We start from the raw sequence: 18,672 nt of genomic DNA, 5'->3' as shown, positions 1-18,672 counted from the left end.
ATTCTCTACTTCCTTCTGCAGGGCTTTCTGCTCACCCGAAGCACTCCATGCTTGCAAATAAATAGTCTTCCTTTTGTTTCTTTCTAAACTGCTCACACTGGGACAGTCAAGAACTATGACAGACCAGCTCCTCTTTTGGAGGTTTTCTTTTAATATCTCTCTACACCGTCTTGGCTCCTTGATGTGGAAGTATCTCGGGACATTTAGAGCAAGGAAGTCAGGCGAGGGACTGGGTGACGCTCATAGCCAGCACCCAGCACTTGAAAAATAGTTGTTGGATGGATGGATGTGGATATGTCAGAGATAATGTTGCAAAATGCAGACTTGATCAACATACATTTATGGAGTACCCAGTGTATCCCACTATGGTGCATGTTGCAACAAAAGGTAAACAAACAGAGGACCTACCTTGGACTAGGAAGTTTCTAAAATCCCAGTCCTAGCTGTGTTATTTACTCCCTTTCTGTATCTTTTCACTCTCTATCGTACACCTAGTGATTTTCAGGATCACATTTTAGCTAAGGAATCTACCCATTGCATAAGCCCCACATAGGAAATTGTGATCTACTCTCAGCAAAATCCGGAATCAAAAGTGCCCCAGTTCGCTCCGTACCCCCAAACAGCTAAGAATCCCCCAAATGCTTAGCTTCCTGATCTTAGGGGTTCCTGTTTGGGAACCCTCCTAAAGAATGGACAGCACGTCCACCAGAGGGTGCTGTGGGGGCAAATTTGTGCCGGGAGGGAGGCTTGACCAGTGACCCTCAGAGCCAGGTAGGCGTCTTGAGTAATTTTCATTCTTCCTGGCGTTGCCTTCCCAGCCCCTTGAACCATCGCCGCCCCTCCTCCCATAGGTGGTTTCCCCTCGATAATTAGCCATTTTCGGGGACTTAAAGAGTGCTTGCTTTGAAAAGACGCCTGGCTTCTGTTCCTGATACCCCGTGGCTCGGGCCACTCGGGTCACAGGCCGGTCGGGCAGGGTGGGTGGGTGGGTGGGTGGGTGGAGACCTCCCGGGCGTCAGCGGCCCGGCGCCGCAGGGGCCGCGAAGGGGTTAACCCGGCGGGGGGGAGGGGAGGGGGCGCGGGCCGCGCCTGCGCTCTGCCGCCCTCCATTGTCTCCACGGCGGCGAGGAGCGCCGGCGAGCGCAGCCCGGGACCGAGCGGGGCGGAGCGGCTGGCGGGGCCGGCGGCGGCTGGAGCTAGAGCGCGACGCGACGCGACCGCGGCTTCCCGAGCTCCGCCTGGCCGCCCAGCGCCGCAGCCCGCCCGAGGCCTGGAGGGGTCCGGGCCGGCGTCCATGGTCGCGGCGACCTGAGGAGGGGGACGCGCCCGGCGCCCCCAGCCCTCCTCTGCCTCCTCCTGTCCGGCGGGCGGCCTCCTCCGGCGCCTCCCTGCGCCCGCCCGCCGCCTCCCTCCCTCCTTCCCTGCGGCTCCCCCGGCTTTCGGGAGCCCGGGGGCGGCCTGTGGCGCGCCGAGACCGCGCCGGACTGCGCCTCTTTGGACCTTGAGGGGAAACATGCGTTTGGCTTGGATCGTTTTAAATTCTTAGTTTGGGATCCCCGCCCGCCTGCCTCTTCCGCCCCGCGGGTTTTCTTTCCTTTTTTCTTTTTTTCCCCTTTTTTTCCTCCCGGTCTCCTTTTTGACTCCCTCCCCCTTTATGCTCGCCCAACCCTCCCCCCGCTGCTGAGAAGTGGGGGAGGGTCTCGGCCTCCAGGTTCCCGCCCCACCGGGGCCCGGGCGAGCATGGGGGGCAAGCAGAGCACGGCGGCCCGCTCCCGGGGCCCCTTTCCGGGGGTCTCCACCGATGACAGCGCCGTGCCCCCGCCGGGAGGGGCGCCCCACTTTGGGCACTATCGGGCGGGCGGCGGGGCCATGGGGCTGCGCAGCCGCTCGGTCAGCTCAGTGGCGGGCATGGGCATGGACCCCAGCACGGCCGGAGGGGTGCCCTTTGGCCTCTACACCCCCGCCTCCCGGGGGACAGGCGACTCGGAGAGGGCGCCCGGCGGCGGAGGGTCTGCGTCCGACTCCACCTATGCCCATGGCAATGGTTACCAGGAGACCGGCGGCGGTCACCATAGAGACGGGATGCTGTACCTAGGCTCCCGAGCCTCGCTGGCGGATGCTCTACCTCTGCACATCGCACCCAGGTGGTTCAGCTCGCACAGTGGTGAGTCCGCGGGCGGTGGAGGCCTCGGAGGGTGGAGTGCAAGGGAGGGCGCGTCGGGGCGCCCCAGACCTTCGCGCGCTTGCGAAGATTTGGAAATGGAGTGCGCGACCTGGATCTGTCTGCTTTCCGTTTGGTTCCTGGGGATGAATGGGATGTCTATCCTCCAGAAAAGAGGCTTCCTGCGAGGCTGCGGAGCCGGGCGTATTAGGACTTCAGGCGTTGATTCACTTGTGGATGAGCAGAGCCAAACCTGCCTATTGAAGTCCCGTTTATTGGCATCACCATCCTCAGAAAGGAGGTTTTGTCTGGCTTATAACAAGTCGGCCTCGAGGCTTCCTCTCTGTCACTGCAGCATTGTGCCTGCCTCACCGTTAGCAGCGAGGGGGATCCACTTTGACCAAGCAGTGTCTCTCGAACAAAGAGTGTGAAAAGAAAGAAAATTGGGGGCAAGCGTTGTTTGGATTAGGGCCCTCACTTTCGCTGGGAGAAGGGGGTGCCCAGTTTTGCCAGTCTCCTGCTGGAGATCCGTTTGAATTGGTAAAAATGGAGCAGCCGGAAGGCTGCTGGCATATAGACAGGTGTGGCCTGCTGAATGGAGGGCCTAGCCAGGGAACCTCCCTCTGAGGCTTTGCAGGACCAGGGCTCTGGTGGCGGGTGCTGCATGCAGTAGGTTTGGCTCCATGACTCTCGCATCCCTCCATCTTTTTTCTTCTCCTCCATGCTAAGTGCTAGGTCTTCCTGGTGGTCTGTATCTTTTCGTAATGGGGAGGCGGCACTTGATTGCCTGGCTGTTGGTCCATCACAGGGCAAGAGGCGGATTCAAAGAATCTGGATGAATTCATTTTGTGAACTTCTGGTGACAGGCCAGCAAAAAGCTGGAGGAGGGTTTCCCAGGCCCTGAGTGGCAGGGCGGAAAAGGCACCGGCAGGAGCTTCTGGAGGAAAACAGGTCTATCGGCTCAGCTAACCTGAGAAGCCAGGTTAGGCTTCTAGAAAATTGGTCACGAGGGCGTGGGGCCGCTATTTGCTAATTGGCAAGTTGGAGTGAAGAAGTTAACGTATTCAGACTTCTTTGAGAGAGTGAAGAAAATCTAGGTATTGTGTAGAAAGAAGAAAGATTGCTTTCTGGAGGATGTATCTATTGGATCGCCGTTTTAGCTATGGTTGAAATAGGGTAGACTTTTGGAATCTTTTTTAATTTCTGGTAATAGGTTGGCTTTTGGTTCAGTTCTATAAACTTTAATTTGTGAAGTAATTTTTTGAGGGGGAAATAGTGACTGACTTAGGGTACCACTTGAAAGTGGCTTTTGAATTGCTAAAATGGTATTTTAGTCCCTGAACAGACCTCTAGATATCATTGGAGCTTCCTCGACCTGCATCAGTCTCTTGCTCTGAATGAGATGCAAGGTGTGACTGCTTTGGGCACTTCGAGACATTTGATCATTTTTAGACATGTTGAAATTAAAATTTTTTTCTCCACAAAATTTGGTCCAGAAAGAGTTAGCTATAGTTGTGAGATGACGGTGGTTAAGTTTTTGAAAGAACCGTCATTAGTATCCGATTTTAAACTGAAAAACACTGTAAGAAGATTCTCTCTAAAATCACAGAATTTTGTGTGTTGCAAAACAAATGTAATGTTATATAGACCCTTGTCTGGGAAAAGAGTTTGCATTTGGCTAAAATTTCTTATCTGTCTCTTACTAGAAACTTCACTTCCTTATTCCACCTGGTACCAGGTTCCATGTTGGAGTTAAGAACTTACAGTTGGATTCCAAAATTTCAGACTCTTCAGCTGTAAAACCTGAGTTTAATTTTTTTCATCCAGCTGTGGTGAGGGTAGGAAGAGCCACTGAACCATGAGAATATAGGAAAAGTTGGGGCATATTAATCCCTTTGGGATTGATAATAAAGTGTGTGTGAGGCTGCTCCTAATATTTTGGGTAATACCTTCTTTTTTGAAATTATTTATACACCCCCCCCCCCACACACATATATGTGGTTTAAAGTAATCTTTATGCCCAACTCATGCTCTATGGAATGAGCCAGTCAGGTGCCTCAGGTAAGAAATTCCTTGTAGGACCGTCCTGTCCTTTTGTAAGACATGGCCTGCCTTACATGCCTACGACATGCCTCCACAAAGTTTCCAAATGCTCAAGTAGGGGCGGGGGGGGGGGCATCACCCTGATTGAAAGCCACCACTTTAGGAATTCATTGTTTTATTCAAGATTAAATCATTAATTTTTCCTTTGCAGTTCACTTGATGTGAACCTTCATATTTCCACTTTTGTGCAATGGTGGTTCTGTCTCACTTTCCGGAACAGGCCACAGGATCTTCCTTCCAGGACATCCTTTTCCTCTCTCGTTTATTGCTGTAAGAGGAGAAACTTGTTTCTATTTTGGAGCTTTTGAGTAAGGTCCAAGCACTTTTTGCTCTTGTGTCACAAGAGTGGAAGCATAAGGATTTCAGTGCACAATTGAGTAGATGCCTGGAAGTTGATGCGATGTTGTTGCTTGTGTTTTTAAGGTGCTTTTGGAACTCTTCATGGGCACAGAAAACAGTTGTCAGTGAAATAAGTAGGGGAGCTCAATGTACACGAAGCTTCCTCAGAGAGAGTGAGCTGATGTTGTATCTGCAGGTCGGATGCTGGGGTCTCGGCCCCTCCTGGGAGTAGCTATGACCTTGGGTAAGACGCATCACCTCTCTTGAGCCTCATCTTTGTTATTTTTAAAATAGATGTGGAAATCTTTGGCAGTCAGCCTGTAAAGGTTGTTCCCGAAAGCCTGTGAGGATACGTAGCCGTCGCATCTGTTCCTACACTTCCCCAGGTTGTGACCCTTATAATTGGAATGCTTTTCCTTCCATTCTGTACATGGGATAGCTCTTTCTGGTCCCTTCGAGTTCTACTTAAATTTCTCCTCAGAGGCCACTCTTAAAAATTGCCTCCCTCGTGTTAATCTCTCCGGTGACTCACCTATTACCTTAACAGCACTTAACACACTTTATAAGTGTTTTATTTATCCTTTTAGTTTTTCTATTTAGTTTGAGTTTTAAGCTTCATGAGAGCAGGGCTGTGCCTCTTGCTCACTGTTGTCTCTCTTGCACTGTGTGTGCCTGGCACAAATACTTCTCGAGTGAATGAATTGGAGTGCCCCGTGTCCATCATCTCTTTTAATCGTCACAACAATTCTAAGAGGTGGGCGTTTTTATTCCCATTTTACAGGTGAGGAGCCTGAGATACAGGACGAGGGTGAGGAGCCTCTACAAGGTCAAATAGCTAAGAGGTGGCAGAGCTGGGATTGGAATGTAGGTGTCCCGTGTGAGAACCTGGGCTCCTGACCATTACACTCCACGGCCTGTCATCCTGAAACACCGGGAAGCTGGGTAGTGTACTGGAAATTGTACTGGCCTGCGAGTCACAGGGCTAGGCTCATCTACTGGTTGCACTACGAGTTAACTGCCTGACTTGTGACCGTGGGCAAGTGAGTCATTTAGCCTCAGAGTCACCATTTTGTCACCTGTAAGGTGGAGATAACACCTGTCCTGCTTACCTTTCAGAGTCATGGTGAGGGTCTCATGAGACAGTGTTTACAAAAGCCAAATAACATACAAAAGGAAGGTGGTGTTCCTGTAGGGGCACTTCTCTGATAGTTCTCTGCCTTTCATCGCTGCAGAATTTGCTGGGCAGAGAGATTTAGAACTGTGTGAACTGTTTCTCCAGAATGGAAGCTAGTGCTCTCTATTGAAATCTGACCTACATCGACAGGCCGTTGATAATAATGAATGCCATTGAGAAGAGCTGCTTTATAAGATGAGAGTTAGTGTCCCTTTCTTTCCACATTAAAATGTAAATTTTGCTTTAAGGTGTTTAACCCCCTAGTGGTTTTCTGGGTGGTGTTCTGGAGGTCTGGTCATTCTTTTTTGGTGGTCCTGTTGATCTCAGAACATGGATTACTGGATGTTGGGGGGAAACATAGAGGATCCACCATGTTAGAAGGAAGAGGTTGCCTATTTTCTGGGTCCTGCTATAAAATGGTCACTGAGGGGGCGCCTGGGTGGCGCAGTCGGTTAAGCGTCCGACTTCAGCCAGGTCACGTTCTCGCGGTGTGTGAGTTCGAGCCCCGCGTCGGGCTCTGGGCTGATGGCTCAGAGCCTGGAGCCTGTTTCCGATTCTGTGTCTCCCTCTCTCTCTGCCCCTCCCCCGTTCATGCTCTATCTCTCTCTGTCCCAAAAATAAAAATAAACGTTGAAAAAAAAAATTTAAAAAAAAATAAAATGGTCACTGAGGGTTTCAATCCAGCTTCTTAGCCATGTGCACGTACACATGTGCATATTCAGAAAAATCTCAACTGTTCTCTGTTGTCACCAAGTCTTCGACTGGGGCTGATAGAAGGTAACTTTTGATAAATCTTTGAACATGCTAGCAGGATATCTCATGGATTCTGTTTTGCCACCATGCTGGCGTTCTCAAGTGATTTTAATTGTCTCTTCTTAAATAATTAAAGAGAGTTGCCAACCCTATTGGAGTGGATCAGACAGCCTCCCTGTGCCTCACCACAGGTGTGCGAGAGGTCATGGTCCTTTACATGGTTTCTGGGGAAGGAAAGCATTCTCTGGTCTTCAAAAACCATGACGGCTCTCCTGCTCTGCAAAAGTCCTATTCTTAATGAAAATTTTTTCGGTAAAGCACAGTTTTTAGTTCTTTGTTCTTTGTTTTTAGTTCTTTTACCATGAGGGCTTATTTTCTATAAAGTAAAAAAAGTTCCCTTGAGAAGCTGATGATTCCTTGAAGGTCACAGTCAACTCTTCCTCATTGAGGTTTGAAGGGTGTTGGAAGAAACAATGGTTTCACTCTTAAAGTGTTTGTTTTATGGGACGTGTACATTTTGCTATTAAACAAAGACACACCCCAAATATGTCATAAGGAATACTCTGAGCCAGGCCACTCCGCACCAGAGAAATACACCTCTAGTTCCTTTTGGGAAAAGGAACATGCTTTGTATTTTACAAATGTGATATTCAACCCAAGCTTATTGGGCACTAACATTTTGGCAAATCTGGTTATAAAACTAAATTTCGATTTTGACAGTTTCAGAATTGGAAACAAATTCATAGAGCAGTGGTGGTAACTTAAATGGACGAGTCTCATTTCTGCTTACCCTTAAATAGTTGTTTTTTTTTTATATATATATATTTTTAAGTTTATTTATTTGAGAGAGGCAGAGGCAACATGAGTATGGGAGGGGCACAGAGAGAGAGAGAAAGAGAGAGAGAGAGAATCCCAAGCAGGCTCTGCACCATCAGTGCAGAGTCTAATGCAGGGCTCAAACCCACCAAACCGTAAGATCATGACCTGAGCTGAAACTGAGAGTTGGGTGCTTAACTGATGAGCCACCCAGGCGCACCTAAAATAGGGGTGTTTTTAATGATAGTGGGTCACTGAGATTATAGTACTAGAATCTCAAAGTTAGCTCAAAACCTAAACCCTAATCCCAGTCTTTTAGAATGTTAGAGGAGTATAAATTGCCATCTGTTTCTTTTCTAAGCTTTGTCATGGCCTAGTGTGTATCAGACTGTCTCTAGTGATTACTGTGGGTACAGGCTTGAATATGAAAAGGGACTTCTCGGAGACCCAGCAGTTTTCACTTCTGAATCTTCTTTTCTCATAAGAACAAAGGTTTATCCTTGAATGCAACAGTTGGGTTCCTGGTTGTTGTTGTGGTTAAGTTTATTTATTCTGAGAGAGAGAGAGAACACGAGTGGGGTAGGGGCAGAGAGAGAGGTAGAGAGAATTCTAAGCAGGCTCCGTGCTGTCAGCACAGAGCCCAACGCAGGGCTGCAACTCATGAACTGTGAGGTCATGAGTCTGAGGCTTAACTGACTGAGCCATCCAGGTGCCCCAGGGTTCCTGGTCTTGATATTTGAGGGGTGAGTTGTAGGTATGATTGAATAACCTGAAGACCAACAACCTTCAAGTGAGAAGCAAATAAAGAGCCAAGTTTAGTCTTTTTTTTAAATCTTTTTTAAAATGTTTATCTTTTGGGGCACCTGGGTGGCTCAGTCGGTTGAGTGTCCAACTTCAGCTCAGGTCATGATCTCATGGTCTGTGAGTTCGAGCCCCGCATCAGGCTCTGTGCTGACAGCTCAGAGCCTGGAGCCTGCTTCACATTCTGTGTGTCTCCCCATCTCTAGGCCCCTCCCCTGCTCACGCTCTCTCTCTCTGTCTCTCAATAATAAATAAACGTTAAAAAAAAATAAAAATAAATAAAAATAATAAAAAATGTTTATCTTTTTTTTAATGTTTATTGATTTATTTTTGAAAGAGAGAGTTCGTGAACTTGAGCTGGGGAGAGGCAAAGAGAGAGGGAGACAGAGAATCCCAAGCAGGCTCTGTGCTACAGGCTCAGAACCTGACATGGGGCTCGATCCCAATACACTGTGAGATCATGACCTGAGCCAAAACCAAGAGTCAGACGCTTAACCGCCTGAGGGACCCAGGTGCCCTGAGCCAGGTTTAATCTTAAAGCAGCAGCTGGGATAGCTTCTCTCCTGATGAGACTGTTGGTAGTGAGTTCTCCCTGGAGTTGTTAGAAGTGACAGTACAGCCTTCCTCTGCTGGAAGTAAAGAGGAAGGGGGAATTCACTGGGTCCCTATAAACACCAAGTTAAAGGAGGCATTATAATTTCTAGTGCCCTCTTTGGGTCTATAACAAGAAGGAGGCAGACATAAACAAGCTCCCCTGATTTCTGTGAATGGTTCAAAGGGTTTTCAAACTTGACTCTGCCCAGTATTCTCTAGGGGGTTTGTTAACAGTGCAGATGACTGGACCTCACTCCCAGAATTCAGTGGAGCTAAGGAGAGACCCAAGAATCTAAATTTGTAACAAATGATTCTGAAAATTCTCTTCCCAGTGAGAGAACTCTAAATGCTTTTTTTTGGTGCACTCATTAGCATGCTTCTCAATATTACTAAACGGATCAAGTATCTCCTAAGCAGGATCCATACAAATGTTCCTTTCACCTGCTCCCAGAGGGTAGCGTCACCCAGCAAGAGCATTGCTCATTGTTTGACGGTTTTCTTTTACATGGAACTAAGCATTTTTCTCCAGGAGGGAGGCGTGAGCCCGGCTGCCTTGGTCCTGAGAATTGAAGTTGCTCAGAACAGAAGAGAGTTGTGGCAATGTCTCCTTTCCTTCTGTGCTTGTCTTCCCCCTGATTTTCATTCTAAGGCACAGCTGCCTTTGGCTGCTTGTGCTATTGAAGGGCTTACGGAGCTGTATCCTCTTTTATGTATCCCCAACCAGCAGCTAGACAAGTCAAGATCCTAGAATGAATCCAAACTTTAGATGGACAAAATACCTATTTTTCCTTTTCTCTTGCAGACCCAAAAGTAGGAGACTTTTTGAGTGTGCGTATGGAGATCTGTTGCACTAAGACATTTATTTATTCACTTGGTATTTATTATTGGTATTATTCACTAGTGCCTCCAGTATACTAGGACCTGTGTCAGGTGGTGGGAAGGTATGTTCATTACAAGACTGATTAGCATTACTTTGTTATTTCTAAGGATCTTTGCTTCCTTACTCCCTAAGAGAGAGTCTGAATATTGCAGCTTATGGGACATTTTCCCTTCTTCCTCGGTTTTTCTCTTGGATGAATAAATTCAAGGTTTTGTCCACGAGGCTGCTACATGGATGGTATTTCCTCCTTACTCTTCACTGATACTCTTAATTCTTTCCTAAACCCTGTTTCTGGGCTAGAGTAGGCGATCATTTCTTTGCAGTTCTAGTCAAGTGCTTGTTAAAAATTCCTCCTATATCCTAATACAAGTGGTCCTTTATCTTCTCAATGAGAATATCAAAAGGAAAAACTGTTTTTCAGGCTCTTCATGTGTATATTTGGCTTCAGTATCTTTGTCTTCCCTAGGGCCACTTTTCTTTCTGGTCATTGAAAACTGTTTTCTACAAGCATGATCCACCACTTTAGTAATCTTGTCTCTATAAAATTTATCCCAAGCCACAAATACCCATAAGGAAATATGAGGAACAGTTTTTTGTTTTGTTTTTTTTTCAACATTTATTTATTTTTGGGACAGAGAGAGACAGAGCATGAACGGGGGAGGGGCAGAGAGAGAGGGAGACACAGAATCGGAAACAGGCTCCAGGCTCTGAGCCATCAGCCCAGAGCCTGACGCGGGGCTCGAACTCCGAGACCGCGAGATCGTGACCTGGCTGAAGTCGGACGCTTAACCGACTGCGCCACCCAGGCGCCCCATGAGGAACAGTTTTAACCCTTGTATGTCTCTGAGCTCCAGACACTGTTGATACTCAGTGCTATTTTAAGTGATTTTTAAAGCCTTGTTTATGGTAGCCAACATTGGTGACCAAATGTCTTCCTCACCTCCCCCAAATGATTATTAAGTGTGTGTTATAGTCAAGTATTTTTTTGCTGAGAGTAAAGGGTTTTAAAAAAAGTGCTCCATGCTCAGAGACTTAATGTGGACTTTAGCTCTAAGAGGGTGCCTTGATTTTTGGAGAAACCTCACCTTGTATTTAGGAATTATGCAGTCATCTTTATCTTAGTGAATTAAACTTGTCGTAGCTTGGCTCCAGCTTTCTCCCCAGTAGTACCTTTAGCCCTCTAAAAGTATAATTAAATAAGTCATACTTCACAAGAAGTTGTTCTAAAATTGGTCACCTCTGCTGTACAATGTCTTTTAAGGTCAAAGTTGATTTGTTAGCATGCGGGAGAAACTTAAATCTGGAGTCTCCCAATGATTTGGGACAGAGGTAGGAGAACCCAAAACCCTAGACCCCAGCCATTTTGGTCATTTTGCCCACATTGCTCAACTCTCTGGAGATATTTGCACTTGTTTCTTCTTCAATAACCCTTTTTTTCCTGCTAAGAGGGTGCTTTTCCTTAGTGAGGGCCATTAGAATTCTTTTATCCCGCCACTTGCCTAAGTACTCTGGGAATCCTACAAGGATTTGAGGGAGTCTTTGGGATTCCAACTCAAACCAATGAAGTACTTGACTACCATAAATATTAACTTTCTGTGCAATTGTTCTGTTCTACTTAGATCATTTACACTTTTAACGCCCACTAAGATATAATGCCATCTAAGTCAGCTTTCCAGAGAAACTTTGTTAGAATGCCACTCACTACTATAACAAGCATCACCAAATACTCATGTACACCATATATTATTAGTTTTCCTCAGTCCTGGTCAGATCTGACTAAAATATTCATACCATTGCAGCCGGTTGCCTTAGAGAACTCTGGCAAGTCTAATACCTGTGGTGAGGGCTGGCTTGCACACTAGCTGCCTTCCACCTTAATATCTGACCAGCCCAGTCTTGTTGGCTGTGTTTAATTCATCTATTCCCTACCTCCTCTCTCGGCCCGGAGGCCAAGTGCAACATAAAAGGATGGCGAATCTAAGCATCTGCAGTATTTTGAGGTATAGGAATCGCCTATGAAGTGGCAGACCTTTGAGAAATAGTATTGTGAGCTGTTCTGTTTTTGCTGTGGCTTTGGAAAACCTTTGGATTCTTCTACTGAAAATTTGTTTGAAAAAAAAATCTTTTTAATGAAACAGTGTGAGTCACAAAGCAGCCACTCCTTCTCATAATAGCATTTCTCACCAGGGGAATTTTTGGTAGCTGTTGGGGGAGGGATTTGAGTAGGTTGTGGATGATAAATCCCTGGGTAGAACATAACCAGAGGCTGCCATATCAGAACTCTGGTGCTTTCCATGCTGACAGTGAGCCCTGAATTCAAAGTGCAGGACAGCAGAATAGAATGGGGAGGACTGTGCTCAGTGAATAGCCACAGTAGCATGACCAATGAGATTGGAGTTTGACATTCAAAGTCAGTTCATTAAAACACCTTTGTAGTGTGAAAGGATCATGAAACTGAGGCCTTGGGTCAGAGGCCCTAAGGCCAATTTACAAGAAGAGCATCACTTTTCTTGTTAAGGGAAGGCTGTGGACCTAATGATGAGAATGTAAGAGTCACAAGTGTGCCTCCTTTTTCTATATTGTGAAATGGTGGCATGGCACTTGACACTGACCATGAGACTACTTTGCAAGGAAACGATTCATGTGAGGTCATCTGTGCTCTTAAGATTTTAGGTCTAATAAAGTGTTTAGAACGACACCCAAAGTGAACACATTATACAGCCAGCCCTCTGTAGGATGTTGAAAAGGATACACTAGAGATAGTAAGAGTTTAGAACTAGCAAGGATTATGCTATCAGCATCCAGAATGCTATCCTCAACATCTCTGCCCACCCAAATCTGAGTTTTAACTGTTTTCAACTTCAGTGACTTACAACTCTTCAGTCCTTGTGGCTGAACCAGTCTTATGTAAGCTACAGACAGAGGAAAGTCTGAAAGGTTATTACAACTGTGTTAAGATTTGCTTTCCTTTGGAAAGTCGTAGCTGTCTCCACTCTGTTTTCCTGGCTTTGTACTTTTCTTCAAAGCCTCTTACCAGTTCTTCCAAGGCCCCAGAGCTCAAAAAAAGGGGAACAGGAAGTCAGCGTTTGATGCCTAAGAACCAGCAATAGAAAACAAGGCCCAAACAAGGGACTCAGAGGGGGATTTCTGGGCCTTGAAGCTATCAGGCCTGTAGGATTACAGATCCATCCTTCGGGGATGGCCTTGAAATGAGGAAAGAGCAAGTGGAACCTCTGCTTCCCTGAGCGGACTACTTTTTCTTGGGTGATATGGTGTAGGCTCAACATTTTTAATTGATCCCATAATTACAAAGTATCTTTTGCCTAAGGAGTTCGAAACACTTAAGGTAAAAGTGATGGTCACTTTTTAAATTGAGTTTTTAATTTTAATTCCAGTGTAGTTAACATACAGTGTTACATTAGTTTCAGGTATACAATGTAGTGATTCCATGCATCACCCAGTGCCCATAATGATAAATATACTCTTGATCTCCGTCCCCTATTTTACCCACCCCCGCCACCCACCTCCTCTCTGGTAACCATCAGTTTGTTCTCTAATATTAAAGGGTCTATTTCTTGGTTTGTCTCTCTCTCTCTCTCTCTCTCTCTCTTTTTTTTTTTTTTTTTTTTACCCTTTGCTTGTTTGTTTTGTTTCTTTTTAAAAAAATTTTTTGGGGCGCCTGGGTGACTCAGTCGGTTGAGCGTCCGACTTCGGCTCAGGTCACGATCTTGTGGTCTGTGAGTTCGAGCCCTGCGTCAGGCTCTGGGCTAATGGCCCAGAGCCTGGAGCCTGCTTCCGATTCTGTGTCTCCCTCTCTCTCTGCCCCTCCCCCGTTCATGCTCTGTCTCTCTCTGTCTCAAAAATAAAATTAAAAAATGTTCCAAAAAAAAAATTAAAAAAAAAAATTTTTTTTTTCTTAACGTTTATTATTGAGAGACAGAGAGAGACAAAGCATGAGCATGGGAGGGGCAGAGAGAGGAGGAGACACAGAATCCGGAACAGGCTCCAGGCTCCGAGCTGTCAGCACAGAGCCCAACGTGGGGCTCGAACCCACAGGCCGCGAGATCATGACCTGAACCGAAGTCAGACGCTCAACCTACTGAGCCACCCAGGCGCCCCTGTTTGTTTTGTTTCTTAAGTTACATATATGAGTGAAATTACATGGTATTTGTCTTTCTCTGACTTATTTCGTTTATCATTATGCTCTCTAGCTTCATTTGCGTCATTGCAAATGGCAAGATTTCATTCTTTTGTAAGGATGAGTAATATTCCATGGTGTGTGTGTGTGTGTGTGTGTGTGTGTGTATACGTACGTATATATATACATACGTATATTCCCCATCTTCTTTATCCATTCATCTATCTATGGACACTGGGCTGCATTCATAGTTTGGCTATTGTAAATAATGCCGCAATAAACAAACACTTATGAATTAGTGTTTTTGTACTTTTTTGATAAATACCCAGTAGTGCGATTACTGGGTTGTAGGGTAGTTCTATTTTTAACCTTTTTTTTTTTTTAATTTTTGTTTTATTTAAGTAATCTGTACACCCCAAGTGGGGCTTGAACTCATGACCCTGAGATCAAGAGTCACATGTCCTTCTGACTGAGCCAGCCATGTGCCCCTCTTTGTGTGTGTTTTTATGCCAGTACCATACTGTTTTTATTACTACAGCTTTGTACCATAACTTGAAAAGTCTGGAATTGTGATACCTCCAGTTTTGTTTTTCTTTTTCAAGATTGCTTTGGCTATTTGGGGTCTTTTATGGTTCCGTACAGATTTTAGAATTGTTCATTTTAGTTTTGTGGAAAATGCTGTTGGTATTTTGATAGGCATTGCATTAAATGTGTAGATTGCTTTGGTTAGTATAGACATTTTAACAATATTTGTTCTTCCAACCTATGAGCCTGGAATGTCTTTCCTTTTCTTTGCGTTGTCTTGAATTTCTTTCATCAGTGTTTTATAGTTCTCAGAGTACAGGTCTTCCACTTCTTTGGTTAAGTTTATTTCTAGGTGTTTTATTGTTTTGGGTGCAATTGCAAATGTTAATTGTTTTCTTAATGTCACTTCCTGCTGCTTCATTATTAGTGTATAGAAATACAACAGATTTCTGTACATTGATTTTGTATCTTGCTACTCTACTGAAGTCAGTTATCAGTTCTAATAGTTTTTTTCTGGTGGAGTCTTTAGGGTTATGCCATCTGCAAATAGTGGAGGTTTTACTTTTTCTTTACCAGTTTGGATGCCTTTTATTTCTTTTTATTGTCTAATTGCTGTGACCAGAACCTTCTAGTACTTGGTTGAATAAAAGTGGTGAGAGTGGACATCCTTGTCTTTTTCCAGACCTTAGGGGAAAAGCTCTCAGTTTTTTCCCATTGAGTATGATGTCAACTGTGGGTTTGTCATATATGGCCTTTGTTATGTTGAGGTATGTTCCCTCTAGACCTATGTTGTTGAGGGTTTTTATCATGAATGGAAGCTGTATGTTGTCAAATGCTTTTTCTGGGAGGTGATAATCACTTTTATAAAATAACAAGAATTATTTCCTTGCCTCCCTTTTCCTTGAGGGTCCCCAGGGTACATCTTGTCATAGGGTCTGACCCTTCCTTTTTTTGTCCATTCACTCATATTAGATGAACTCTAAAGTTTCAGTCCTATGATTGAAAAATGGAGGGGCGCCTGGGTGGCTCAGTCGGTTAAACGTCCGACTTCAGCTCAGGTCACGATCTCGCGGTCTGTGAGTTCGAGCCCTGCGTCGGGCTCTGGGCTGATGGCTCAGAGCCTGGAGCCTGCTTCCGATTCTGTGTCTCCCTCTCTCTCTGCCCCTCCCCCGTTCATGCTCTGTCTCTGTCTCAAAAATAAATAAAACGTTAAAAAAAATTAAAAAAAAAAGAAAAATGGAAGTCACAGGGGTTTATACTCTGTCAATTTGGTACATTTCAGGAAATCAGGTAGTGGTGTGGCTCTGAATAGGAGCTCTGGTCTCTTGGAACCTTTTTTAAAAATCTACTTTAGACATTCAAAAGAGGTAATGTATTTACCTATCAAACAGATTTATGAATAAACTATTACAGATGTAATTGCATAAATCCACCCAGTTCCCATATTTTTCCTTCCCTCCCCAAAGGTAATGACTGCCTGGCTCTCCTGTTTATCATCCTTTATGTTCATAGTTTTATTGCATGTTTCTGTCTAAAACGATATTCATTTAATTCATATAAACTTTATCATAATGCCTCTATCCTCTCATATCCCTCTGTATATCCCAAATGGATTTGAGATCTGTAAATCCAGTGTGCTACTTATTGTTCGTGTTGACACATTCATTTTCACTGTTGCACTCTGTTGTGTGACTGTGTCACAAATATCACCATTTATTGGCGCCTGGGTGGTTCAGTCGGTTAAGCTTTTGATTTCAGCTCGGGTCATGATCTCACAGTTTGTGAGTTTGAACCCAACACAGAGTTGGGCTCTGTGCTGGCAGTGCGGAGCCTGTCTGGGATTCTTTCTGTCTTTTTGCCCCTCCCCTGCTAGAGCTCTTTGGCCTGTGCTTGCTCTCTCTCTCTCACACTAAATAAATAAATAAATAACTAAGTAAATAAACAAACAAACATTAAACATTTTTTTTAATATCACCATTTATTGATCCATTCCCTTATAATGGGTATTGAAGTTATTTTCAGTTGCTTTGAGAATTTTTTCTATGTTTCTTTACATACCCGAGTGAGAGGTTTTTTTAGGGTACATCCTTGGTTGTGAAATAGCTGGATCATAGAGTGTATGTATTTTCAGCTTAAATGAGATATTGCCCAGTGGCTCTCCAATATACTTGTACCGATTTACATTCCCAAAATAGCATATTTTTACTCCCTCTATGTCCTTGCCAAACGTGATATCGTCATACTTTAATTTTTGGCAAGCTCTGGTGGGTATGAAATGGCATATCACTCTGATTTTGTTATATATTTGATAATATGTATTCATATATAACTACTACATCAGTATTAGTTAATCAAAATGTTCCTCCTCTATGAAACGCTTGTTCATGTCTTTTGATGTTTATGTTGGATAGTTTATCCTTTTCTTACTAGTTTGTATGAATTTGTGTTTTTGTTTTGTTCCCAGACAATAATTATTTGTTGTCGTATGTAATGCAGATTATTTCTCCCAGTTTGTGGCTTATCTCTCTCTTTTTTTAATGTTTGTTTATTTTGAGAGAGAGTGAGTGGGGGAGGGGCAGAGGGAGAGAGGGAATCCTAGGCAGGAGTGCGCCACCAGCACAGAGCTTAACAGGGGCCCCAGTGCCACCATCATGACCTGAGTCGAAATCGAGAGTTGGACACTCAACCGACTGAGCCACCCAGGTGCCCCTGTGGCTTATCTCTTTATTCTTTTGTGATTTGTTATAGTTAACTTAATTGTGTAATTGAATATTCCAGTGTTTTTCCTTATGCCATATGTGTTTTATGTCTTAAGAAAGACTTGCTTATGACTTTCTTACACTTTTTTCTAAAAGCTTTTAAATTTTGCCTTTCCTATTTAAGTCTTTAATCCCGGAGAGTTAAATTGTTTGGATGGGGTAGGATAAGGGTATATTTTCTTTTCCATAGGAATACTAGCTCTCCTAGCAGCAAGTGAAGAATGATAAAGTCCTTTACCACTGATTTGCAAAGCTACCTCTGTCATATATCAAGTTTCCTTCCTGGCCTGTATTTGTTCCTGGGCTTCTTGTTCTGTACCATTGGTCAATTTGTCTATCCTTGTGCTAACACTTTCTTAATTACCGTGGCTTTATCTTGCTTTGTGGAAGGGCAAATCCTTTCATCTTGTTATTCTTTTTCAAAGCTGTGCTGTCTAAGTGAAGCTTTCTAGGGGACAGATAAGGGAATCAGGATAGAATAAGCAAAATGAAATACAGAGTCCTAGGGCTGCTCTGTTTATAACTGGTATTCTTCATGACAGGACATTTGGCCAAGTGACCCTAATGGGCAGTTTAAAATTTTTTCCCTTACTGTGTTGCACAAACAGTAACATTTCCCTATGTCTTTGTATTGCAAACAGCAGAATAAACAGTTCTTTCTGTATGTTATAGACAACAACAATAAAAACAACAAAAACCAGTTAGCTATTTTTGGCACTTTCTGCTCCTAGAATCAGCTTTGTCACCTTCTGTGGGAGAAAAACTGTTAGGGTGTTTATTGGAATTACATTGAGTTTATAAAATGCCATCTTTATAAAATTGAGTCTGCCTGTGACTCTGATGGGATTGAATTTACAGATATAATAGAATTTTAAAATATTAAAAAAAATTTTTTTAAATGTTTATTTTGAGAGAGAGAGAGAGCATGTGAGCAGGGGAGGAGCACAGAGACAGGGAGAGAGAGAATCCCAAGCAGGTTTTGCATTGCCAGCACAGAGTGCATTGTGGGGCTCGAACCCACAAACCATGAGAACATGACCTGAGCCAAAATCAAGAGTTGGCCACTCAACGGATTGAGCCACCACGGCACCCCAAATTTTAAAATATTTTTAAAGCTTTGAAATGATTTCAGATTTGCAGAAAAATTGCAGAGTTTGTACAAATCAATATTGCATTTCCATCACCCAGAATCCTCAGATGTTACTAGGAAGACCTAAATAAAACCACATGATCTAAAAGTGACACAGTGTCTGAAGGGGTGGCTAGGTCTAATGCTGAGGTGTGTTTTTGTCAGAACCCAAGCAGATCCAGTTCCAACCTTTGCTCCTGAACTTTTTGCTATGATCCCACCTGTTGAGATAGGGGCTTCTTTCAGGTCAAATCTGCCTCAGCATGACATGAGACTCTCTCGTGGAGGCTTAACTCAGCTAAGCCAGAGGTGCCTTCGTGGGAAGAGTGGGATCCCCCTTTTGGGAGAGGCCCTGTGGGGTAGTGGTTAAGGTTGCAGGCTTGGAGCCAGACTGCCTTAGAGTTGAATCTCAGTGTAGCTAATTTTTAGTTTTGGAATCTTGGGCAAGTGATTTACCCTGTGCCTTAATTTCTAAAGTGAGACTGATAATAATTGTATCT

The 18,672-nt window shown here is 44.4% G+C and overlaps 1 protein-coding gene across 3 annotated transcripts in view; it reads left to right on the top strand.

The window, feature by feature from the left end:
* Window positions 1-1,181: 1,181 nt before the first annotated feature.
* Window positions 1,182-18,672, top strand: part of ZNRF1 (zinc and ring finger 1) — a 105,584-nt gene continuing 88,093 nt past the window's right edge. For 2 of the 3 annotated variants that reach the window (XM_030299727.1, XM_030299726.1), the window contains exon 1: window positions 1,182-2,164. In XM_030299727.1, the coding sequence (XP_030155587.1) occupies window positions 1,741-2,164 (424 nt within the window). In that variant the 5' untranslated portion in view covers window positions 1,182-1,740. The remainder of the gene's footprint in view (window positions 2,165-18,672) is intronic. The other variant, XM_030299725.1, reaches the window with a different exon arrangement.

The sequence above is a fragment of the Lynx canadensis genome, chromosome E2, assembly GCF_007474595.2.
Source record: "Lynx canadensis isolate LIC74 chromosome E2, mLynCan4.pri.v2, whole genome shotgun sequence".
Taxonomy (NCBI): domain Eukaryota; kingdom Metazoa; phylum Chordata; class Mammalia; order Carnivora; family Felidae; genus Lynx; species Lynx canadensis.
Note: the sequence above shows the minus strand (reverse complement) of the source record. Positions and strands in the feature narration are given on the sequence as shown.